Source organism: Mytilus californianus, unplaced genomic scaffold (assembly GCF_021869535.1).
Source record: "Mytilus californianus isolate M0D057914Y unplaced genomic scaffold, xbMytCali1.0.p SCAF_7, whole genome shotgun sequence".
Classification (NCBI taxonomy): Eukaryota; Metazoa; Mollusca; class Bivalvia; order Mytilida; family Mytilidae; genus Mytilus; species Mytilus californianus.
Genome location: NW_026262723.1, coordinates 33418088 through 33445558, shown reverse-complemented (window position 1 = coordinate 33445558; position 27471 = coordinate 33418088). Strand labels below are relative to the sequence as shown.

Genomic DNA, 27471 nt, shown 5'->3' with positions numbered 1-27471 from the left:
ACTAAAACTACGGTTGCAACATTATGATGATTAAATTTTTCAGTAAAAATTCACTGTGGAATTTGACCATGCAGTGTACGATTTCACTGAATAGTCATGTGTGTATTGTTTACAAGGTTATGATGGTATAACATGCATAATTACACCTTATGTAAGAATCCTGGGTTTTGATTGGTTGATAGCCAGTGTATTTTTCACCAATTTACTGTTATCAAATGAATATCGTTCATTTTTTAACGCCGCCGGGGTATTTGCAAAAAGGATATGCCTTTTTTACCCTCTCTGCCATGGTATTTGCCAAAAAATACTCTATCCGACTGAACGCTTGTAACTTCTCGATCATCAATGCGTTTTTGAACGTTAACATTCGGTGTAATTAAACAGATATAGCATGTTCTTGAGGGGTATTTGCGAAAAATACCAGTCTTGAGAATGAATTTCCCTCGCCTTACGGCTCGCGAAATTTAACATTCTCTCAACTGGTATTTTTCGCAAATACCCCTCCTTAACATGATATATCTGTTCAAAAGTTCATCTTACCTTGCCAGATTGCCAATTAAACATGTCTTTAAATAAGACCCAAGGGTTGACACATGTTTACACATGTCATGCATGTACTTACATCTTCTTTTGTCTGCTGTCATTTTCAAGCTTTAACTAAACAGACAGAGAAATTAGATTTCCTGCAAGGAATAATTAATAATTTATTGATTAGTTATCAAGATATAGAAACAATTGTTTAAATCAATTTGTCACCTTAATTGATTGTTTTAAGATTAAATCTTAATGGAGAGAGTTGTGAATTAGACAATAAATCATTTAGGTTATGTAACCAGAGGATTTTAGTCGGATTGGTATGGTTCTCAGAGAGATAAGTTACAATGATTAAAAACCTAAGATTACCCATATTTTGTATGGTTATTGATTTAAAGACTTGTACTTACATGTGCATGTAATTAAGACAGCAGATAATGAAAGCAAACAATAATATATGATTTAAAATTCCCAATTAGAAATTTTACCAGTGCATGACTAATGGCTGCATGAACAGGATGAAGACTTGTCTTCACAATGGAGATTTTCAGATTTTCATGATTTTGGATAAGAACTTCCTGAGACTTTCAATAATATTTTGAGAGTTGATTGATTGATTATCGGTGTTTAACAACACTTTCATCTGGAGTACCGTTACATCATTATTGCTAGTATGGCTAATTATAGTCCATAAGATCAAGATGTATTACCAACTTCATGTCATAGTTGCTAGGGTTAATTATTGTCAATAAACATGTATGTCACAATGAACAATGATTATATAAATGTACATTGTATACAGTTAAAGGGGTTGATAATTTTAAAGTCATTAAGTCACATGAACATGTTATAGTTGTAAGGGGTTGATGATGTTGGTAGACATGTCAAAGTCCTAAGGGTTGATAACGTCAATGAACATGTGATAGTTGTAAGGGGTTGATTATGTCGGTAGACATGTCAATCCTTAGGGTTGATATTGTCAATGAACATGTGATAGTTGTAAGGGGTTGATGATGTTGGTAGACATGTCAAAGTCCTAAGGGTTGATAATGTCAATGAACATGTGATAGTTGTAAGGGGTTGATAATATCGGTAGACATGTCAAAGTCCTAAGGGTTGATAATGTCAATGAGCATGTTATAGTCATACTACTGTAAATTCAGAAATTATTGCGTGCATTTATTATTGCGATTTTTTCAATTTAGACTAAAATGCGATTCTAATTTTTGCGATATTGAGAAAAATCCTGTTTAATTCATACAAAAAATTTCAAAATGCAAGTTTAAATTATTGCGATTATAACCCAGTCGCATTTTTCGCAATAATAAAAACATCGCAATAATTTCTGAATTTACAGTATATGATTTCAAGAGTTGATAATGTCAGTGGGGTGATTATGTTAGTAGCGTTGACATGTCATAGATTAAAACACACCTAAATTTAGCACACATATTTATATAGGACGAATGACAAATTTGAAAAAAATAGATTTCAATATTTTTATTTAAAATATGCCATTTCCCTCCACCCCATTTCAAATTCTGGATTCATATCTGATGAATTAAAAATGTCTTTGGTACATTTAAACTACTGCCTTTTAAATTTGCAATGTCAGCCATTGTCAGTTTTAAATCAGATTTAACTTTATTGAATGATCAATTTTGATTTGAATGGATGTTTACCCTGGGCTTACTTTTCATTTTTCTTTAACAACATACTATTATATGTAATTAGTGACCCTTCCATGAAATAGACAACATTATTTATTTATCTACTTTAAGAAAGGTGATCGTAACTTATTTTTTGTAACATGTAGAAGGAGAACAAGATTTGTATTTTATGTTTTGACTGAAATAAGAACAATTGTACTTATAAAAATTTCTTTTTTACTGCCTGGTGGGTTTTAAATTATATTTTTGCTAGATAAGGTAAGTGAGTTGATATCTTTATAATGACATAACATATGAAAACTATAAAATATTTTATTGTATAAGGGTCTAGTTCTGGGCCTGTATTCTTTAATTCTTCAGGCCAGTTTTGTCTATTCTTTCTTTATGCCCATTATTTTTTATTCTTTATTTTTGAGCATTCCATTATTATCTATTCTTTATTTTCTAGCCTCCCATTATCATGATTATTCTCTATTTATTATTTTGTTCGTGTTGTTTAGCCATTCTTTCCAGCTGATGATTTACCTAATCAAGACTCTCATTTATCCACACCAGAAATATGTCAACTTTTTTATTTTTGTAGATATAGAGTTTACAAGTGGCATTAGTTAAGAATGGCAATAGGAACCTCTTGAGAAATCTGCAAATGGGAAGTTCACAACCAGTAATACTATTGGTGCTTCTTATTCAACAAGGTATTATAATCTTCTACTGTTTCTTATGTACACACAATATGCACACCTGGCACACACACAAGGTGATTCAGACAAATATCGCTTTTCCATGTGACTTTTTACAGTGAATACTAGTGTTTTATAGTGATCCAATTTGTGAATTCAATATGTACAGAAACTATGTCAGTTTGGTCATAGGCACTTGTCTAAAATACTTTTATACATATACCCTAATGTGTTATATTAGGGTTACGATATAATTATACATTTTTGTATAAGTGATTTATAAGAGACTAGTGCCTGAGAATTTGGTATAGCAATATTATCCTTTCAAATCTCAAGAAATCACCCTATTTGACAGTAATTATATTAACACCATTTGGAGTATATATTTAAGCTGAAACACCCTAAATATAAGTACTGCATATATATATATGTATTGTTAAGTTTAAAGAAGTGGATATTGTACTTACTTTATGATATTAAAATGTCATCAAGTGTTTTACAACTGTCAGGAAAGAAGTGACGATGGGAATTTCCTTTTAACATATGGTAAAGACAGTACTAATTGGTTCTATATTGTTTCTTAAGGAGTTTTAAAAGTGTTAAGACGGAAATCTAATATTAAAATCTAAACTTAGTCAGTTAGATATTGGTTTTCCTTATTTTATAGGGGCATTAGCCATTATTAGCTTCCAAATTCATGTCAACCAAGTTGACTCAAATGCTCAACTTGATTTATATAAGTTCCATATAGGAAACAATGTACAGTGCATGAATTGTTGTAAATTATGACCTCTGAAGATTGATCCCTATATAAATTTATATAAATATATACACATTAAAAGAGATATTATCTGCATTAGACTCGTCAATGACACTTGTATCACATACAACATGTACAAGTAGAAAGATAAAATGACATTTTCTATTTTTGTTGTACATTTTTGTCGAGCCTTCGACTTTTGTCAAAAAAGCGAGACATACCCTAGAGAAAAAGATCAGTGGAATTGCACTGGAATACCACTGATATTCCATTGTAATTTCCACTGGAATTCCAGTGATTTTCAGTGGAATAATTTGGCTGGAATTCCACTGGAACTACATTGGCTTTCCAATGGAATTACAGTGGAAAATCCAGTGTTTTTCCACTGGTATTCCAGTGGAATTCAAGCCAAAATATTCCACTGCATCACTGGAATTCCAGTGGAAATTACAGTGTTATTTCCCTGGTATTCCAGTGGAATTCCAGCCAAATTATTCCAGTGGAATGCAAATGTAATTCCAGTGGTATTTTGCACACACAAACTGATTAACTAATATAAAAATTATGTGTCAGATATAAACTTCTCTTCCTTTCTGTAATTTAAAACTTGCTGTCTCTGTACTTCCAACTAGAATTGCCGAATAAAGGTACTCAAATGGAGTCTGCATAAAATCTGTTTCATATCATTGCTGGCAGCTCATATTTAATCCCCTAAAAGTACAAAAATATCCACAAAGAATCAATTGTTCAAGAGGTATTAATGATTCTATGAAGCAATTAATTCAATAGAAACAGTATTATGCATATATATTATATATATCATAATCTTACATTCATTGGAAGCCTAAACTCAAATTAAGTACCCCCCTTTTTTATCCCTTGAAGATAAAACTGGCGACTTATAATTTTCACCAAGTTAATTTACACAATTTAATTTCTACATATCAGATTATCATATACCATTTACATGTCAGATTTATGTCTGTTATGAATGTGACAACAATATATATATATTCATTCCATTAATTGTCTGTCAAAACTTTCTGATGTTTTGCTCAGATTAAAATCCTAAATGTTTTATAGTGCCTCAACAAATTGTATTTTATAATTATCATATGTAAAATCAAATACTTATCTGAAAACATTTGCGTTTGGATTCTCCATTTTGTTTATCCAGCGTAATCATATTTTGATGACGTATGTAAGTGCGTTTACGTCAAGGTGTCAATCTCACCCCATATAATATCGGCCCGAAGTTGATTCGTCCCCGTAACGGTATTCCAGTAAAACTTCCCAATACCGGTGGCCCGTTGGACCACGAAAAACGGCTTAATTGCGGGGGTTGCCATTTTGTTGAAATTTGAAATCACCAAGAGTTACTTCCCTTTAATATGGGTGTTTGAGAATATTTGAAAATGTATTTTACCTTAATCAAAATATACGTTTTCCTTTGGCTTTGTGAATTTGAGTTTTGTAAATAATATCTATCGTAAAATACAGCTACAACTTCTATTTCACTTATTTAAAAAAAAAATATTTTGCAGGAATAAAAAATAAAAATACCATACATTAATGATATTTCACAAATAATTAGTTAAAATCTTCTACTGATCCACAATTAAGCGACTGTGCAAGGGCTGTATAGCCAGTCTAGGTCGTTAAAAACTTCCATTTGTTGTTGACCCACAATCTAATCAGTACTCACGATACTGTTTCATAATTACCTGTACGTAAGTGTGCTGTAAGTGTAATTGTTACAAACTGTCATAACACAATGAAAGAAGGTATTGAAACTAAATTGACAGGTGAACAGTAATCACAGCCTCGGAGTATTCAGTTGTCCTGATTGACCGGACGATCTGAAGGTTACATTACAAATGATACGTACTGATCAGTGATTTCAGATGACAAGGCCCGTTTTATGAGGATGAATTTTATTGATTTTAATTATTTTAATTATTTAAATTCAAAAATACCCGCCGGTTCCAGATTTCAAGGAATAACCATTTAATTAAACGCAAATCTCCTGGGTCTTCTTGATTTGGCCAGTATGGTGGGAGAACTGTATTCAGATCGAGAAATTTCAATGTATAAGAAACAAATTAGGGTGTTGCATTAACTTTTTTCAACAGAATGGCAATTTTATTTTTTGGCTTTGCACGTTGCTGCAGAAGGTGTCAAAGCAACAATTAAATAGCCTTTCAAGACATCATAATTATTTGGACTAGGTACAAATGAATTGTACTGATAATAGCTATTAGAATTTAATATAAGTACTTTTTTTCTACCAAAAATAATGCCCATCAGTATCTTAATGATAAATCACGCAACCCTGCTTTAATTTTTGAAAACAATCTTTTAAAGTGCACTCAAGTTTTTGTTCATGGTTTTTCATCACTAAATAATCAAACTACTCATGAGCTTTTTTTATGTACACTTGGTTTTCTAAGGTATTTTAATATCATGAAAATACTTATAAATGCATGTATATATTTAAATCAAGGAACAATGTATTCCAGTGGAATTACAGTGGTAAAATTTTCCAATGTCATTATTACAGTGGAGTTACAGTGGTAAAATATTCCAATGTCATTCCAGTGGAATCACCAATCAAATTCCCCACTGGAATTTTTAGTTTTATATGATTTACCAGTGGAATTCCAATGAGTCTTTGGAATCCAGTGGAATTCCAGTGGAATCAACTGATATTCCACTGGAATTCCATTGACATTTTCTATGGGGTAGCGATCCTACATTCCATCGACGGCGTCGTCATTGTCGTCGTCTTTGGCGTCCACAAATATTCACTCTGTGGTTAAAGTTTTTGAAATTTTAATAACTTTCTTAAACTATCCTGGATTTGTACCAAACTTGGAAAGAAGCTTGTTTATGATCATAAGATAGTATCCCGAAGTAAATTTAAAAAAAAAATTCCATTTTTTCCGTATTTTACTTATAAATGGACTTAGTTTTTCTGCCAGTTAACATTACATTCACTCTGTGGTTAAAGTTTTTGAAATTTTAATAACTTTCTTAAACTATCCTGGATTTGTACCAAACTTGGAAAGAAGTTTGTTTATGATCATAAGATAGTATCCAGAAGTAAATTTTGTAAAAAAAAAATTCCATTTTTTCCGTATTTTACTTATAAATGGACTTAGTTTTTCTGCCAGTTAACATTACATACAGTCTGCAGTTTAAGTTTTTAAAACATTTATTAGATTCATAAACTATCCTGGATTTTTACCAAACTTGGACAGAAGCTTCTTACAATCAAAAGATAGTACAGAGAGGAATATTTTTATTATTTTTTTTCCTCATTTTTGCTGAGCCTGCGATTAACAGCAAAAGTAGGCGAGACACTGGGTTCCACGGAACCCTTACGAATTTTTAGATCAGTTGTTGAAAGTTGAAAGGCCAGATCAAGATCAAGTTGAAGAGCATTAAAAAAACGAAAATTCTGAAAAATGTACAATTAAATACAACTGAGGCAATCTATGCCTTGATTGGAAGAAAACCCCTTAGTATTTTGAGTCATTTAACATTTTATAAACATTAAATTTACAGAAATAACTTAAGTTCTCAGTTTTGATTTCAGATCGTGAACTTGATTAGGTTTATTAATATTTATATTTTTCAGTATACTCAGTATGTCAGAATGGAGACTGTGGATGGAAAGCTTCTTGTGTGAACAATAGTTGTGAATGTCCTGTCAATTATACATTATACTCAAACCAGTATGATTGTGTTCAAAGTAAGAATAATTTAAAGATATAAGTGAAATTGAAATGTGGATGCTGACAAAATATAAACATGACCATGTTAAAAAAACAACATCACAAAACACTGAATTAAACACAAGTTTGAATATTTAGTCAGGGAGGTGCCTGGAAGAGTAATCACTTTCTGTTGCTATGGTTATACAACATGTTCATGATATTGTCGTGTTATGGAAGAGAAAATGGTCTGTGATACTGAAGTCATAACAAAGAAAGCACTTTGTATGTTCTGAAATAATGCAAAGCCTTTTATGAACTGTGCATTTTGATTGATTGATTGTTGTTTAATTAAAGTCCCAACCTTTAAGAAGGTTGTAGTGATCACTAGCCCATGTAGCTCCTCACTATGGTGGTGAGTTCAAACCTGATCGTGGCCTGATGGTAGGTAAGTTGGACTCCATTCTAAATTGACTAGGATTGCCCGTATTCCTGCTGAAGGTCAGTGGTTCTCCCTGGGAATTCTGGTTTCCTCTGCCCATATTCCTGCTGAAGGTCAGTGGTTCTCCCTGGGAATTCTGGTTTCCTCCGCCCATAAAAACTGGCTGCCATGATATACTCAAGAGAATTTGAAGTGGCAATAAACATCAAAAAATAATTTAATTGTTTAGAAGGTGTTTTAATTTCACAAAATTGAAATAAAATACTTAAAAATCTTATTTAATTATTTAGTAAGTTCTGTTTCAGTTGGATTAAATGGTTCAAAAATATATATCCTCCTTATACATGTTATACAGGCAATTTATTTGAATGAAAAGATTCAAAGGGATTTGAAAATATTCCCTTGTACAGTGGATTCATTACCAGTTTTCATGAATATCTTTGGTGAACCACAAATTTAAGTGTTCAAAAGAACTGTGAATTTTTGGAAAGTCTTGTGGGCTGAATTTGTCAAAATCTGGAAATCGCATAACCATGAATTTTTCCTTAATTCACGAAAAATCACAATTGGTCATCAACGAAATTAATTTAACCAACAAATCTAATAAATCTAATTTAGAAAATATCTAGAATCATGAAAATTTTTACGATTGATTCTTTATGCAGCAGCAATGTGCCAAAAGGAACTGTGTTTGTTGATTTGTTTTACTGTTTTAAAAATAACATAAAAGGATAGAGGTATTTTGCACTAAATGAAATTGATTGCCTTTTTCGAAATTGTTGAAAAAGTTTGAACTTGCAGTTTTTGTATTGCAGATGGTTGCACACATGATGATTGTTTAGAATGTGATTCACAGTTAAGATGTATCAGGTAATATAATATGGCATAAACATTTCTGATAAGTTGTTTAAAAAGGGGGAGGGGTTTTTGTACTCCACAATGAATGCAGATTACTCTTACAAAGTGTCAAGTTTTTAAAATGGGTAAGGGTATTTTATAATGTGTTTTCTACAATACGTGTAAATGTCTCTTACAAACTACCTTATATCCAGTAAGAAATAATTCAGCTTTTTATAAAAAGATTATATTTATACAAATGTATGAAAAGTAGGTACTGGGTGTGCATCAATGAGAGACAGCAATTGATCAACAAAAAAAGGTAAAATCTTCAAATAAGAAATATATGAAAGAAAAACTTTGTAGACTGCAATCCAAAAATAAAAAAAAAACAATCAAACTAAAAGACCTGGAGGTAAGTATAATGGCTTACTGTATTATTTTAGTTGTGTTATTTCATTTCAGGTGTTCAAAGTTTATAGATGAATTGACGAGGGCATGTTTAGATAAGTGTGTAGGTGAAACAAAAGTTATTAGTGATGGTCTGCTGCAAGGAAATGTTTGTAAACGTAAGTTGGGAAAGTACATTGTTTTCTCTCTGGCATATGCATGTTACATGTATCAAAATTTAAAACTTAAAGAATAAGAGTAGACATGGTAGATATGGGGTAAATGTCTTTGCGAAAGTAACAAAAGAATATGTTTTCCAAAAAAAGACATTTTGAAGTAACAATGTTACCGTGATAACCAAATGCCTAAACACATGGAAAGTTTTAAATTCTGATCTAGATAAGTTGCAAATAAATTCAGCAGAGATTGTAAAATATTTTTTCTGAATTCCAAATTCTGTAAATGCCAAAAATGGATAGGAAAATAAAAAAAAAATTGGTTCCATTCATAGAATGTGGGATATTTGAGCTAAAAGAGTTTGAATTAAGATGCCTTTAACTGATCAGATTACTATCCATATAACTAAAACATAACAAATTCATTATTATTCGCATTGAACATGGGGGAAATCCTGTTCATTCTTGGGAAAAATGTAATTCTATTTTATCTTGAAAAAATTTTTAGAAATCCAGGCTAAGCATTGTTCTTGTAGACTTTTATTAGAAATTTAGGTTAAATACATTATGTCTACAGATAAGTGGGAACAAAATTTCTTGATGTATAAATTCCAGCATATGGATATACAGTCAACATAAGGTATTTTTGTTGAGGCCACACTTAAAAATATTTTGGTTTGCCTAAACCCTACCCAAAGCTTACTAAGAGACAGTGGGTAGGTAGGTAGGTAGGCATTTTCTTTTTTTTAGCAAAGAGAAGTTGAAGTGTCAGATGTTTTTTAGTATTCATGACTATCTGATTAAAAAAAAACTTTTTCACACCAGGGCAATAAAAGATTTATTATTATTATAGGCAGCTATTTTCTGGGTAGGTAGGGTTAGGGCAAACAAACATATTCTTTTTTATGGCCTGAAAAAACTCTCTTGGTGGTGATTTTACAGTGAATTCTTGTGGGGTTTGTGATTCACTTTGAAATATCTCTCTGTATACATGGTATATTGAATATAAGTACATGGTCTTAAAACAAAGTGTTATCATTCCAATTCACAAGGAAAAACACTCTTTCACAGTGAACAATTAAACGTGATGCATGTCTCTTTAACAAAATCAATAGACAGTACACATTTGATTAAATCATCCAAGTGTGGTGATGATGTGAAGTTGATGCTTGATGTGTATACATTGTACAGATAGATCAGCATGTGATTCAAAGGAATCAACTATATAATTTGTGTAATAGATATGATATATTAGGTTTGATTCAGAGTATCATCAAATAGTCCAATTTATAGAAAATTCAGACCCTATAGCTATCTGTGTCGTAGTCAGACATGAATATGTGTAATTTAAAAGTGATATTGCTTATTTCAGAGACAGGATTTACAGACAATACAGAGTAAATAAAAGCTGTAGCATGCTTGAATATAGCATAAATAGGTTTTATATAAATATGATACATTATTTATTTCAGAGACAGAATCTACGGACAGTACAGAGTTAATAATAGCTGTGGCATGTGGTGTGGCTGGAGGTGTTATACTTTGTATAGTTGTAACATTAATATTCTACTGTCATTATAAACATACAAGGTAATGGCTGACCCATTTAAAACATACATGGTACCCCGGGAAGGCACTTTCTAAATGGGTTTACCATCTATAGTGGAAATTTTAGAATTTTTATTACACTTTTGGTGTACCGTACACAAAACCAACCGACCAATAGTTGAGTTTGGAATTGCTGTGTCTGAGTCCCATAAAATTAAGAATGGAAACGGGGAATGCGTCAAAGAGACAACAACCCGACCAAAGAGCAGAAAACAGCCCAAGGCCTTCAATGGGTCATCAACACAGCAAGAAAATCCGGCACCCGGAGGCAGTCTTCAGCTGGCCCCCTAAACAATGATGTATACTGGTTCAGTGAAAATAGAAATACTAATAAACTCCGAAACATATAAATGAACCAAAATTAAAAAACACAAGACTAACAAAGGCCAGAGGTTCCTGACTTGGGACAGGTGCAAAAATGCGGCGGGGTTAAATGTTTTGTGAGATCTCAACCTTCCCACTATACCAATGTGGAATAAACAAACATACAGCAATATGCACATGTATGTTTTAATGGAACAATATTAAATAGCTACTCAAAAATATGAGGACTAAAGTTTTATTAGTATGTACAAAGTACTTATATTTGTAGATTTTGTGATTAAAGGTCAAACATGATTTTGAAGTGAGCACAAAAGCAAGTTTTTAATCGGCATGTATGCAGTTTTTGTTGAAACTACAATATCAAATATCCACAAAAATACAATTTTCCTCAATTAAGAAAAATTGGTAACCATGTAAATGAGGGACAACAAGCCAACAATACAACAAAACCAAGAAAGACATAGAGGACAATGTCAAGTGTCTATACCATATGTCAAAATTACCATAATTCTAGACAGTTTGTGAATAAATTTAACAACATCTACCATCTACACCAAATTCCTCATATGACAAAAAGCATGTTGAAAAAGTCAGCCACCACTTGTGAATGCAAGTAACCTTATGGTCAAAAAATTTCTACGCCAATTATTCTGATTTTTACCTGTCTGTTTATTTTAATCCTGGATCCCACACTGACGTTTGTCAGGATTCCTGACATAAAAAAAAACAAGTTTTCTTGGTACATTTTACAAGCTACAGGGTAGACATGGGGCGTTATACACACAGATTTTACTGTTAGGGAAATAGAAGAAAAATGTTTGTATATTAAACCACATAGTTTGGTTATTTGTTTTGATACGTGTATCAAAAATTAAAATTTACTGTTCAGAAAAATTTGTCCAACTTTTATCCATGCTTTTTAATATGCCATGTATTTGACTTCCACAGAAAGAAGATAAACCTACAGCAACAGAAGTATAAACCACAAAATATGCAATTAGGAAATCTAACACAGGTATGAGACACTATTCCATTAAATAAACTTTAAATTTGGAGACAATTTTGATGTTTGCATTTTTGGAAAAAATGGGCCAGGATTGATTGTGCAAAAATAAAAACCAGCAATTTTGATAGTATCATTTGTATGCAGAATTTATTGAAATCATAAAAATGGATTTTGCCTTTCAACAATTGCAATAATAAATGCAAACAATGTAAAGTAAAGCATATGATGCCTCTGCTGATATTTGTAGAAAGCAAAACCTGTTCTTGAGATTTTCACTATTAAGTTTCCTACTTATAATTCAGTTCTGCTTTAATTTTGAACAGCTTGTTTCATGATTGATATATTCTTTTATTACCTTGGTTGAAATGAATAACCATGATTTCCAAGTGAAAGAAAAACTGATAATTTCACATGTGAAATAAACTCGGTTATTTCACTCCTCTTTCGTCATACAATAGGTGTTGTCAAGATGTTGTTGATGACGTCATATCAAAGCAAATTGTGAATGCATAGAAAAAGATATAGTTCCTTACATTTTCTTCTTTAATTCCATTAAAAAGCTCATTGTCAATGTTATTAAAAGAATAACTAATCAAAGAATTCAAATATTGAAAAATATTCAACTCGTGACCGAACAACACAGATAATTAGCTCATGCGCTACACGCATTCGTGAATTAATGTGTTGTTCGATCACTCGTTGAATATTTTTCTATATTTGAAAGAAGTATAATATTTAGCTGTTTGTTAAAAAATAATTTAAAAAATCAGCATTAATAGCCTCATTAATAAAGTCATCTGAATGACACTTAGTACTGGATCTTTACTTGCCATTAACAACATGACTGGTGGCAGTAGTGGAGTAGAAACTGCTTACCCTTCCTGAATACCCGAGTTCACACTTGTGGGCTTTGTTTTTCTTGATGTTTGTTTATCTTTGTGTCTTGTTTATTTTTGCCATGATGTTATCTGTCTTTTAACTTCAATTTTTGATTGCCCGGAGGCTCTTTATAAATTCTGCCCATTTATTCAACAACCAGCTTTTATTGATAAATTGTAGGCAGAATAGTGGCATACTTTCTCTGCTATCTATGTTTTAACATAACAGATGACCATGACTTTTTCATGATTATAACTAGTTATTGGTTTCAATTGAAAGTATGTATGTACTAAAAGTATTAAAAAAAAATCATGGTTTATCAATTCATTTCAGATACCAGTGTTTGACAATAAAGGCTTTGGTAAGTTTCAATATTTTTTACTTTGAGGTTCTGTTATCCTTGGAACAGAACATACTGTAGTTATAGTGGTGTTCAAATTTAACTGAATATATCCATATAAAGTGAATTTAATTAGAGAAGATGTAAGTTAATATGGAACTTAAACTTTAGAGAAAGGAGGGGGAGGGTTAGAGGGTTAAAAAAAATCAGTTTCAAAGGTTTTAACATGACTTAAAGTCACATTACATCAGTAATATTTCATAATTTAAAAAAAATTAGCTCAGAAAATTAACAAGATTGTTGGTTATCTTAGTAAACAGTTTTATTAAACATTTGAATGTATTAGTGTGATTATTTTAACAGGAAGGGTAAAGAAAGAGCAAAAAGATGGTATAAAATTCAATTTGACAGTTTTAGCACGCACCAGTTATAATGCTACTTGAATTCCACATGACCCAGTTTTCTAGCATTTCATAATCATTATTTATAATACTTACCATCTGATATTAGGTCATAAATACATCCTTGTAGTTTGTCAAATGTAATATTTAAGGAAAATTATAGTTTACCACACCCATAACTGTTTATCTATTGTTGATTCAATTATTTTGTGAATACAACGTACAATATATAATGTACCAAATTTCCTGAATGGGAAATAATGTATATTCTTAAAGATGTTAAAAACTTAATTTCATAGATTTGACAAATACTGCATACAAGCCTTCATCTATATAGACATTTGTTGTTTGTCAAACACTTAATTTAGTGGTTCATCTTAACCTAAGTTGTCTTTGAAAATGAGTACCCCTTGAATAGTAATGAAACCATAGTATTAATAAAAGCATTTAATTTCCAGATTTTTATTTAGACATGACCTTTCATGTATTACACTTATTGGTAAAGAAATGCATGCTTGAAATCTTTTATGTGTTTGAAAAAAAATATTTTCATTTTTAATCTCATTATCATAGAAAAAATTTAAATTTTAGGCAAAAGATGATATCTGAGGTTTTAAATTTATATTTTTAAGCATTCCTCTTTATGAATTGATAGCTTACATCTGCAGTCTTCCTCTTCTTCCATTTGAAGCAAGCATGTTTGATAAGAATGTTGCTTATTTGTTTTTGTGTGTGTAATATGAAGACTGTTTTCTAAAAAAATAATCACATTAAATTTTATGGTGTTATTCATACATGTACTGACAAAAATTTATAAATAATCAGGATTGCTGGTGATAAAACAGTTTATAGAAAGAAATAACCTTGATAACAAATGTTTAATTTGCGTAAATTTTCATTTCATAATGTAATATTCTGGTTTTAAGACTTAATTTCATACAAGGCTTTTGCAAATACGGTTTTCTAATGCAGTGCTATGATATGTGGAAAGATAATTATGCTAATTTTCTCAAAAACATATTTAATGGGTGCACAGTTTGACGTTAACATATAAATAGCATATTACATGCAATAGCTTTCTAATTCCTAATAAAAAAAAAAGAACTAATGATTGGTCGTTTTATTTTGTACTGGGAGATATCATGTATATTGTAATTTGCATTTTTCTAGTATACATAGTATATATATTTTCCTTGTAAACATACACATGTACCAGTTCACATGTACTCATATGTAGCTTTAATAAACAAGTAATCACTCATATCTTGTAGCATGTTATATCTCATCCATATTCATTATCAACTTTTCTGTCCATTAGATCCTAAATCTTTTGAATGATTTGTATCTTAATTTTTCCTGTTTCTTTATATTGCATGTTTATTAAGAACTGATTTTTTTCCACCAGTTATTACCGGTATATGCTGTGTGCAGTTCTTTAGAAGTAATATTTTTCTGCCCCACCTAGCTAGGGGCGTTATGTTTTTCGGTCTGTGCGTCTGTTCGTTAATCCGTTCGTTCGTTCGTTCGTTCATCCGTCTGTCTGTCCCACTTCAGGTTAAATTTTTTGGTCAAGGTCGTTTTTGATGAAGTTGAAGCCCTATCAACTTGAAATTTAGTACACATGTTCCCTATGATATGATCTTTCTAATTTTAATGCCAAATAAGAATTTTGACCCCAATTTCACGGTCCACTGAACATAGAAAATGATAGTGCGAGTTGGGTATCCGTGTACGATGGACACATTCTTGTTTAGTATTTACTTATAAATAAATAAAACATGATAGATATAGTGCAATGAGACAGCAACAGGAATAACCAAAAGGCAATAGACCTTTTTAATATTACCGACTTTTGACTCCGGAGTTTATATTTTTTCGACAGGTTACCTACTCTGTGATAAGACATCCTGGTACTCGGTCAAGTAAGAGCAACATAAAAAGGTAAAATCAAGCTTTTAATCGATACAATTTATGGGGAAAATTAACTGCTTTATATTTTCTTAACACGATAAAATCATCAGAAAACAGAAAACTTTCCCCTCAAATTGCACGGATTATGTGTTTGAATTTTTTTCTGTTGGTTGCTGTTACTTGGCAGATTTCTAGGATGTCTAACCTGTCAAAAAATTATATAATCCAGAGTCAAAAGTCGATAATATGAAATAGTTGATTTAGTAATAGCTCATATTATATTATAATCTGTTTATTACCATGGTATTTGGAGGTTATATTTGCATGATTTTGACAGAGGTTGCTTGAACATTGTCGTGAATTAGTGTTTTTTATCAGATCTTTACAAAATTTCCTTTCATATAATATACCATGCTGAGTATTGTAAATTGAATTTAAAAAAAGGAAGGTTGTATCAACACTGGCTGTGAAAGCAAGAAATTAAAAATATTTGGGGAGTTATAATATTACAAAAAGGGTCTAAACTAAATAGTCTCAAGTCTCAAAGGGAGAAGATAGAAGCTACCATGAAGGGAAAAATAAAAAAATAAAAAAAATTGGCAAAATTTTTTAACAGTCCACAAAACGCTATACATTAACCTAAAGATAGAGGCACACAAATTCCAACCATAAACTGAGGTTGAACTCAGGTCCATACCATATTTCATGGTTGACTGAACATGGCAATGTGCTAGTATGAGGGTTGTAATGGGGGTACCTTCATGACAGACAACGGTAAAAATTCTTGCCAAATGACGTTAACGGTAATTTTTGGTTCATGACAATAAAATGTACACTTTCCTTTAGACGATAAAAATATCGACTATTTTTGACGAATCACGTTAATTTTTTTCCAATAATAACGGTAACGGTAATTTTTTGAGACCTCTGACGAATCACGATAAAGATATTATGACGAATCACGTTAAAATTTTAACCAGCTTAACGCTAACGGTAGCCGAAAATGACCGTTTGACGCCTGACGATAAAGGGCATTCCTACCCTCTAGTATGAGCAGGATATAGTGCCCTATGAACATATATTCTTGTTTTAATTTCAATTTTCATTTATTCAGAAAAAAAATAGAACTAGCATATGAACATGATGAATATATTTTAGTTTTTTGTATTTGAACTGCATGGTTACTTTTGTACTGTAATATCTATCTATTTTTAGAGAATGATGTTTTGATGGGATCCAGTGCAATAGATAATGAAAACTACCACAAAGAACTACAAAAACTGATGCCACAAGCACCAACCTTATTAGCTATACTTAACAATATCAGATCTCGACTCCGATCCATGGATTTGAATGATCCACGTGTTCCTACCTACAGGTAAAAATTAGTCCAGTCAGCTAAAGGCACATTTTATTCTAACCACACATCGACATAATGTATAGCAAATCAGACATTTAATAAAAAAGGAAAGCATTTAAGATACAAATGGAACAAACAAAATTTATAAAGGGTTCCACAGAACACTGTGTCTAAGTGTCTTGCCTATGATTGTTGCTGTCAGTGTAAAATTGTATTATTGTCTGCCAACAAATAATATAAAAATAAGGAGATGTGGTATGATTGCCAATGAGACAATTATCCACCAAAGTTCAAATAAAGTGGATGTAAGCAACTATTGGCAACTGTACAGCCTTCAACAATGAGAAAAACCCATACCTTATAGTCGGCTATAAAAGACCCTGACATGAAAAACAATTCAATTGAGAAAACTAACAGCCTAATTAATAACAAAACAATAAACTAAAAACAAATATGACAGACATGAACCTACGACAACCACTGAACTACAGGCTCCTGACTTGGGACAGGCACATAAAGAATGTTGCAGGTTTAAACATGTTTGTGAGTGGGACAGTGGTGTAACAGCACAACAAACTATAAAAATCAGTTGGAAAAGGCTCAACTCATCAGGTCGATACAAATCAGAATAATCAAACAAAAACACAGACCGGACATGGCAGGGTATTTATCCATCCCTCATCCCTAACAACAAAAATGACACTTTAGTACAGATCTGAGAGTACTCACAGTTACTGACAGCTCGTTCAAAGTCAATAACAATTAACGAAAAAAAAATCATGTATCTAAGACTAAAATATCAATCAGTACATATCCAACATCCAATGGATTTAGTAAAAGGCATCATTAACAGTCAGAGAAAAACATGATCTTGTGCAATGCCAAAATAAAGGTATCGACAGATTGTAGTACCGTTAAAGTGCATATGTTTATAACAAAACTATTTAGTATGATTTTAATTTACTGATAACAAAATCAATATTTATACCAATAAAAACAACATTCAAAGATCTGATTACAGTGTTGAATTGGTAACATTTTAGAATAAGATTATTTAAAGGATTGATAAGTTTACCTGGATCGTATATAAATTTCTGTGCTGCCAACATCACCGTAAAATTAAGGATGTGCAATTCGGTCTGAAATAAGTATTTTACAGGTACAACCAAACTTGCAAACCAAATCTTTGTATCTATGGAAGAATTTAGTAAAGGTTTTTAAGTAATTTGTTGAAATGAAATCCCTGACTTAATAATTTACCAGTAATACATAGATTACACTCATTGAAATCCAAAACATCACTACAGACACCGGCATAAGGAACGAATTGGGATATATAAACACCGTAAGATGGTGCCAGAGGAACTTCACCGTCCAAACAAGGAAAATTAACAATTGGGAAAGAAAATTCGACCTTTTTGTCGTAAATGTTTGTGTAGAGTTTCTGGTGTAAAACTGAAATGTCTAAATCTAGGAAAGGACACTCCTTGCTGTAAGTCCATTTATCAGTAAAATATGAAAAGAATTTTAAAAAATTGGAATTTTTTCTACAGATGCTATTACTTAAACTTTAGAAGCTTCTGTCCAAGTAACATGACATGCAAGTTTAACAAAGTTAATGACGTTTAAAACTATTAATCCTAGTCCATTTATGATTAAAATGCAGAAAAAATGAAGAAAAAAAAAACATTTTGAAAATTTTGCTTGAGAAATTATCTCTTTGTCAAGAGAAAAAGGATAGTGAGAAAAATAGTCTATATGGATGGAGAGTCATCTCATTGGCAGTCATACCACATCTTCTTATATCTATATAAAACACTTCACGGAAAACTATTGATAGAGCAACATATAATCTGCCAAGAAAACGGTGATAAAAATGAGTTGCTGTGTAAGGATAAGGAGTTTCTGCTCCTTTAGTTGTACCTATCATGTTACAAGTAAAGATGTGTCACCATTGCTGATGTTAAATTAAAAAAGGAGTGTGGGTGTGGCTATGACAGGAACACATCCTTGGTAATGTAATCTATGTAGATTGCAACATTTGGTATATGATGTGACTGATAATTAAAATTTTATTTTTAGAGTGACTGATCTTTTTTATCTATTTTACATATATATAGAGGTGTAATTCACCAGCTGTGTAGAGTATTGGTGCTATTAAACAAAACAGACCCTAGAGCCAGTATTCCTTCAGATGCCCCAGGACTGCTTCAATGGGCACAACAAATGTTAGAAGATTACCAGATGGATGTACAGGTATCATATTCGTTTGCTTAAGAAGAAACATAAAAATGTTGATACAAAAACAGTCTGAAGGATTTTAATAATAAAAGATCTGTGGAATTTTTCCCAACTTTTTTACAAGAAACATCAGTATTAAAAAATGGGGGGGGGGGGGGGGGGGGGGGGGGGAAATGCCAAAGTCAAAGACTAGCAACACCATAGCCAAAAGAAAAAAGCTCAAACAAACAGCTAAGGTGATATACAACTGCTAACATCAAAGTCATTTTAACTGTGATGGATAGTTGGCAATCATACCACATCTCCTTAATTTTATAATAATAAAAAAAAAACGGCTCAGAAAGTTATAGCAATCACATGTTCAATTTAATGAAAGAGATTCCTTATACTATTTTTCTGGAATATCTTAACTTTGACAGTTGAAATAACTAAAGGTTTGATACTATAAATTCAGAAATTATTGCAAGGTTTCTATTAATGCGCCAATTATATATATTTATTAATTGCAATATTATGAATTTACATTCTGATATCTGATACATATATCTTAATGCAGATTTTCCTGAAATCGCAATAATTAATCTCCCATTTTGGTAAATTCTTCACAAATTGCATAATTGGTATACATAATAATTACTGTGTACAGTATTTTGGGAGATATGATATAATATAAAATGACAGACATTGTCAGTGAATTCCCTAACAGATAATCCAGTGAATCAAAAAGAGTTTCACCAATAAGAACATGTAGTTAAAATTATTGGAACAACACTTGCGTGGAGGGACATCTGAGGCCGAGTGGTCTAAGTAGTCGAACTACTGCATCACTAGCCTGTCAACACTGCGGTTGTGACTTCCAAATCCTGCACGTGGCAGGTGCGCTCTACTCCAATCTTAATTGACTGGGATTGTTAGTTTTGCTCTGAAAGTCGGTATTTCTCTCTGGCCACTCCAGCTTCCTCCATTAATAAAAACTGACCACCACAAAAAAGCACAATAGTGCTGAAAGTGGTGCTAAAAACCAATCAATGAATCAATCAATTACTTGCCTGAAGGGTCGGAAACGCCACTTGTCTGTAAATTCTCATTATTTTATATGCAGGATCAACCACTGTCTCAAGGCTCTGATGTTTCACCTGTAAGTAAATTCTCTTATTTTGTTTGTAGGATCATCACCTGTCTGGAGGGTCAGATGAGACACCCGTCAGCAAAATCTCTTACATAGATGTTCCTGTTGAGCAACAGAAATCTCACCAATATGCCGTGCCCCAACTCAACAACATAACAAAGGAAGAGGAACGGCCTGTCCATCATCATCAACCATTTCATCATAGTCAACAAAGTTCCCTGTCTCACCACTCTGATACTGGGTATTATAGCAGTACTCCCGTCCCTGTGGAATATCGCAGCACCACTCTACCGCATGCACAGATCAATTCATCATTCACCACATTCACTTCCAAAAAACAGAAAAAGCATGATCCTCGGCTTGTTCGTAGCTCTACTAATATTGCGCAATACCCCAGGGACAATTCACAGGGTTATTTTGCTAATGGACGGTATTATGATCCTTCACCGAAACCTGAAGTTTATGCACCTGCAAGTTCTTACAGTGACCGTGACAATAAAGTCATGTCCACATTTCTTTCAGATCTTCCACCGGACCCAGGTTCTAGTGCCTCATCTTCAGACAGCTCATTATATGTTGAGTATGTTGCTTGTTTATGTCTACAATTTAATTTTTTAAATAGATATTTTAAACTATTTTATCTCAGAAAATTAGCTTGTTTTTTTTTTAGGTAACTTATACAGTAAATTAATTTATTTTCACAATACTTTATTTCCCGCTAAGCCCTTTTTATTTGACGTCACAGCAATTTATTTTCAAGATTTTCTTGGATGTATTTATATATGGAAATTTATAACGATTTACATTCGCATTATTTTTCTACTCTCGAAAAATAAATTAGGTCTTTGAGTTAACAGTATCTTGAAAAATGTTAGCTTATCTCAATGCCAAAAATGATTTCATCATAGATATCATATTCATCAGTGTGGGTTATAGTTGAAGCTTTAATATTGTGTTTGGTTTGGTCACACTAATGTTTGCGGTGTGTTTGCATTCCTCAATTCCTTATTTTAATACTATTAACATGATTAATAGTACTAAGAAATTGTGCAATATGTGAGCAAATAAAATAGAATAGTTTTTTTTTCATCATGACAAATTAAAAAGAATCAGCAGCCTTACAAATTTGAATTTCTTTGAAACTTTAGCAATCTTGTCCTTCAAGAATTTTTTACTTGATGATAATTTTAATGTATTTAATATTTTTTAAAATTTAGGTAATTAGAGGAAACAAAACACTTACAAGTAAAATTGTTCTAAATCAGCAAAATGTTTTAACAGTGTTGTTAACTTAAGGCATCTCAATGATACTGACTTACATTTTCTAAAGCATCTACTGTCATGACTTTTTCAGCTATTGAATATTTTGTGTGAAATATATATAAATGAAATATTAATAAAGGATTGTTGAATTTTAAAATATTTCTCACACAGAAAATAGAATATGATGAATAAAAGGAATACTTTTGATAATATGGTTGGGTAATACCTATATTACCAAAAAAAGGGCAAATATTCTGACTCCAAAAATTACCTGATCCACAAAATAACAATTATTTTCTTCTTAAAATATAATTTTGCTTGAAGAAAACTTGGACATTCATGAAGGAATAAGATTTTGTTTGATTATTATTAAGGTTCACTGGTAATTTTTTCTTTAATTCTATACAAGACATAAAATTTTGAGTCTTCAGTGGGGTGGAAAGTTGTTTCCAAAAATGAAACAGGGACTGCTAGTTCTACTTCAATTTTGAAGAATAGACCAAAGAAAAATGTTCAAATGTTCTTAGATTAATAAATCGTGCTTCAACAAGATTTCACAAGACACGAGTCTGTATCATTACCATTAGAGATCTGCAATCCAGAACTCTTAAACCTGAGTTTTAACTTTCATTTTGAAAAGATGTGATTTTCCTTTCCAGTGCTGAAGAAAATGATAACAATGAGCTTGACAGTTTACCAGAAGACGAGGTGTTACCTTTTAATCCTGAGGAAGCAACAGATCCAGTAGAGGTCTAATATCAGAGTCATCAATCAAACTGTCTTCTGCTGAAAATTTACATTTTTATCTAGCTGCAAATTGTGATATACAGATCTTTTCAGAGAGATTATTGGTGCAAATTTTTCAGGGATTTTATTTTTGTAGCAAAAAGCTTTGACTGTGTACAAATATGATTAAACCTAGATCTTTGTTTACTCTCATTCACCAATTCATGCTAGGCTATGTTTTAAGAAAGAAGGGTGTTTGGAGATTAGGTTTATTAGATTGAATGTCTGCTGTACTTGTCATTGTTCTTAATATAACAATTGAATGACATTATTGTATTGTATCAGTCTTATTAAAATGACATTTTAGCTTGCCGTTCACTACACCTCAGGCACAAAGATCCCATATTGACTGGGTCACATTTCAATTACTCTAGGTCATGAATATTTGTTACAAAACATTAATTCAATCAAAACCCAGCTCTTAAATGAAAGTTCCACAAAATAATAAAGTTGATACTGTACCAGTAATTTCCCTTTTATAATCATATTTCCAAAAAGCTGGAAGCAGGAATATGATTGGCCAGTAAAGGTTCATTACCAGGAGTTGACATGTGACCCCCAGGAGGTTGTTGTAAGATGTTTGTGCTGATAGCCTTGTGAACAGTTTGTAATAAGATTGATATTATATAGTAAAGAAATTTCATACTGTAAAAGATCATTGAGGCTATTTTTAATGATTTGTGCAAATACCTTGTTCTCATGGATACTTTTAAGGTTTTAGGTTTTGATGTATCTATCAAATTAGGACGAAATAACATTTTATTGAATATCTACATAGTGTAGTCCTAGTAATCCACAAATGTACTGTAAATTCAGAAATTATTGTGTACGTTTATTATTGCGATTATTGAAGAATGAACAAAAATGCAAGTTTAATTATTGCAATTTTAGATAAAGCTTCATACATATTTATGTATCATATATCAGAATGCAAGTTATTATAGCAATACTCAAGGAGTTGCATTACTCACAGAAATAAAAACGTTGCAATAATTTCTGAATTTACAGTTTTAAAGTATTTCCTTAGAATACCAATTAGGCTGTATATCTTACTCATAAATAGTTAAATAATAACAATTCAGTGTGTCTTGCTGATATATATAACAGCTTAGCATCATATTCCATTTTCATCATGTTCGTCTGATATTTTATAACTATTCCCATCTACTTAATACTGACCATGTGCAGACACTTACCTTGCAAGGATCAAACAACTATCCTTTCTACTTTCAGTTTTGATAATTATTATGTTGTCAACTAATGAAACTTCAGCCTCCAAATTTTTGAAGGAGTTCACCATTATACTATTACTAACTGCTGAGGGATCCGAAAAAGGTCTTTACAACAGAAAGTGGCTTCCTAGACCAATTAAGGTGGTACATAACACTACAGGGAGATAACTCTGTAAAAATCAGCTGAACGTTTTAATCACGTTCTATTGTTAAGGAAATATTAAGCTTCTCAATGATCAAAATTAGGGTTTGTCAAACTGCTATATAACCAAAGAAATTTTTCTGATAAAGTGGTTGGTTCAAATTTTTTGAAATTTTTATATTTTTGTCAAAGGGTCAAAGTAAACATTTTGTCAAAATTTTAGGAAAATTAAACGAGCCAAATTAATGTTAGTCAAGGTGTTTGGTACCACCTTAAATATGGCTCCCATAGTATAGCCAAATTACATGAAAGTGGCATTAAATACCAACATGAGCAATCAATCACAACTGAAATTAAATAGAGCGTTATTAGATCCTTGTAAGCAAAGCTTGAATGCATATTAGTATTTTAATCAGATTGTTTTATATGAACTTTTTTCTTATAAGTTCAGCATGGATGAATCTCATCACTTTGTATCAAAGTACAACATTTTTGTTTTGTAGAAAAAAGATTTTTTTTAGAACTGACCGTATAAGAAATATTTTAGAAATGAGATAGTTATGTCTTTCATCAGAAGCCTAAGATGTTTCAGTTGTAAGAGTATTTTGTACATATATCTAGGGAAAAAAGGGTTTGACAAATAAAATAAATTTGCGCAAAATCATGGGTTTGTAGCTGTTAGTTACCTAAGTGTTTCTGACATGAAGACAATAATTCTAATTTTTGCCTGTCACCAATCATTTGATTTTCAATCTAAACTTTTTGTAAATCACAATTGTGATCAATGAAGTGTGCATGCCTCTTTATTTTGGGAGGGAACCCACCAAACTTTATTTTAAAGGGAGGATGGGAGAATTGGAAGGGGAGTTACACCTAGTAGAAAAAGGAGTTTGGATGGTATTAACACTAATTAGCTGACATTGAAATAACTTTTACAAAATTTTCTGATAAAAAGGATGTTTATGATTGTTTTGGGGGTCCAGGAACCATCCCTGTTTATTACAAAGTTGATATAGCATATCTATACATTAACAGTGGCGGATCCAGGGGTTGGGACCCCCCTTTTTTTTGACGATCAGTGCATTTGAATGGGGACATATAGTTGGAACCCCCCCTCCCTTTATCCTGGGTTAGGAACCCCCCCCCCCTTCCTTTTATAAATGGCTGGATCTGCCCCTGATTAATATTGTAGCTGATTAAATGAGCTCAATATTTATTTCACCATAGCTGTTTTCCAAAACTGTTTTAAAACTTTTAATCAATTTAAAGAAAATATTAATATGCTACCTAGTATTATTAGGTCTTTGTGATAAGAATATTAAAATGATATTTATACATTTTTAGGAAAATATATAATGAATTCATGGCATCATCTGGTGTCTTTAATGTTTTGTTGTGATAGATCAGTATTTTAGTAGATTTTAGTCGGTGAAACATTATAAGTGTCTTTTTATAAATTCATGTAAATAACAAGATTGTCATTTGAGAACATATTTTATATATTAGAGTCTATCTTATATTCATTTACATATCTGAAATTGAATGTGTATCCTGATTTTTTCAACGTTGAATTTGAATACACAAATTTTGTACATTTTTTTGCAATCTCCATGTAATATTACCATTTATAATAATATGATCAATTATTGTAATGTTACTTGTTGAAGTAGAATATAAGTACAATGAAATACTTTTATGAATATGCAAGAGGAAGCATAATAAATGCATGAATAATGTAAAGATGTTAAAAACATTGAAAAGACCAAGAAAACACTGATTGCCAATAGCAAAAATATTTGATTCTATACACATGAGAAAATCAGGATATCAGTTCAAATTATTAAAATCAAAATGTCAGATCTTATGAATTTTATTTTTGTGTATGTCTACAAAATTGTAAAACTTTACATGTGTACATACATTTTGCTAGCTTGTTTTTTTATGGTATTGGTTGTGTTTTTTAAAGGGTATATTTAAATGAAATACATACGCAATATTGTCAAGATATATTTTTAAGTTTTTCATGACATTCCATTACAGGAATCTAAACCAGAATTAATCATGTGATTATTTTTAAAGACCCAAATGTTCACTATGCAAGAAAAACATTAAAAAACTTCATAAATCTTCAATGTTGTAAAAAAAATTAAACAAATTCTGAAAGGCTTTTCCTTCTGGTGCCCAAGTATTTTCTAGTAACACCAAAGCAGTTTCCCTATGATAAATGCACCTCGTTGAAAACTAATTTTATTTAAAAAACCTATTCAGAATGCTCCATGGTACAATATATAAGGGTCTGCAGGGAATTTCAATAATGATATTTGTTCAACAGTTTGTCAGTTTCAATTTTTTTACTTGCAAATATTTGACTGCAATTTGATTATGGTCTGGCTAATTATTAATGCAGATTAAAGGTAAACTGATATTTTGCTTTGACCTATTTTCTATAAAAAGTTTAATTATAACATTGAAAAATTATTATCAAATTCCTGATCATTTTTGTATGATTGTATTATTATCACTCTTTCTCTCTAAAATTGAACCAGTAACAGATACAAAGTTGTTTTATTGAGATCAATTTTAGTGGCCAGGTGTTACAACATCTGCTAAACAATTATGTAAAACAGAAATTATCTCAATCTTATACTGAGTAGCCAAGAGTTTTAGTCTGTAATTCTGATTTTTAGGGGTATTTGTATTCAAAATGTAACTATCGCTTTTAATCTAACAAATGCACTTGCTGCTATAACCAGTTCTGATTTTTAATTGTAACTTAGTGTTTAAATCATATACAAAAAGAAAGATAATTGTTGTTGCTTATGTAACATCCAGTGTAAAAAAAGATAGAAATATAGCAATACTTTACTAGATACCACTGCTGGCACATAGCCCTCAAAAAAGCTTTTGTTCCCATTTAACTGTCCAGGTGCGGATCTAGGATTTTGAAAAAAGGGAGGCTCTGGCAAGACAGCTTGTTTAAAGGCTTTGCATTTATCTCATATAAAGGTCTATAAGTGTGAGGGGAAAACACCCCATCTTAAATCCACCTCTGCTGTAAATTCATAAATTTTACATTTATTATTGCTAATGTTGAACAATGTTAAAAAGATGCAAGATTAAGGGATCAACCATTTAACTTCCAAGGGGGTTTATGTTTTTTTTGTCTGATTCAGAATATTTTTTTTGTCATCTGCTTGACCACAATATTTTTTTTCATCAAATTGGGGATCAGAATATTTTTTTAGGAAAAAACCATAACACGTTTTTATAGTTGAGACACCTATCCCATTGCAATTCTCACAATAATAAAAACAATACAAATGTTTCTGAATTTACAATACTTGTTTTTCACTATGCATTTTGTTATCGAGTTACTTCACACTTCAGGGATTTCTTCTTGTTTTATAAATTGTTGTACATGTACGTTTTTAAATGAATGTTTAAAGGTTGTGTTATTTTTACATGGTTTTCTTTTACTTGTTTACATTATCAGGTAAAACATTTTAAAACCTTAACTTTTACATATCAATACTTGTTCTCTATCTTTGTGCAACAGTGGTGCTAAATTTGATTTTTTATTCTGTAAACCATAACTTTCATAAACAGCTGTCAGCTTTGCAATAATAAAATGTGTAACCAAATAA

The 27471-nt window shown here is 31.4% G+C and overlaps 1 protein-coding gene and 1 long non-coding RNA gene across 3 annotated transcripts in view; both read left to right on the top strand.

The window, feature by feature from the left end:
* The window catches only part of LOC127708892 (uncharacterized), a 59040-nt gene extending 31569 nt beyond the window's left edge, over positions 1 to 27471 (top strand). The window contains exon 2 of the long non-coding RNA XR_007985423.1: positions 23827 to 27471. This is a non-coding gene — a long non-coding RNA (uncharacterized LOC127708892). The remainder of the gene's footprint in view (positions 1 to 23826) is intronic.
* Positions 1 to 27471, top strand: part of LOC127708890 (uncharacterized) — a 33724-nt gene extending 6253 nt beyond the window's left edge. The window contains exons 2-13 of one of the 2 annotated variants that reach the window (XM_052214051.1): positions 2788 to 2899; positions 7285 to 7398; positions 8618 to 8672; positions 9105 to 9208; positions 10678 to 10795; positions 12086 to 12152; positions 13356 to 13383; positions 13726 to 13752; positions 16890 to 17052; positions 19155 to 19290; positions 20443 to 20984; positions 22327 to 27471. In XM_052214051.1, coding sequence (XP_052070011.1) covers positions 2851 to 2899; positions 7285 to 7398; positions 8618 to 8672; positions 9105 to 9208; positions 10678 to 10795; positions 12086 to 12152; positions 13356 to 13383; positions 13726 to 13752; positions 16890 to 17052; positions 19155 to 19290; positions 20443 to 20984; positions 22327 to 22423 — 1500 coding nt within the window. In that variant the 5' untranslated portion in view covers positions 2788 to 2850 and the 3' untranslated portion in view covers positions 22424 to 27471. The remainder of the gene's footprint in view (positions 1 to 2787; positions 2900 to 7284; positions 7399 to 8617; positions 8673 to 9104; positions 9209 to 10677; positions 10796 to 12085; positions 12153 to 13355; positions 13384 to 13725; positions 13753 to 16889; positions 17053 to 19154; positions 19291 to 20442; positions 20985 to 22326) is intronic. The other variant, XM_052214052.1, reaches the window with a different exon arrangement.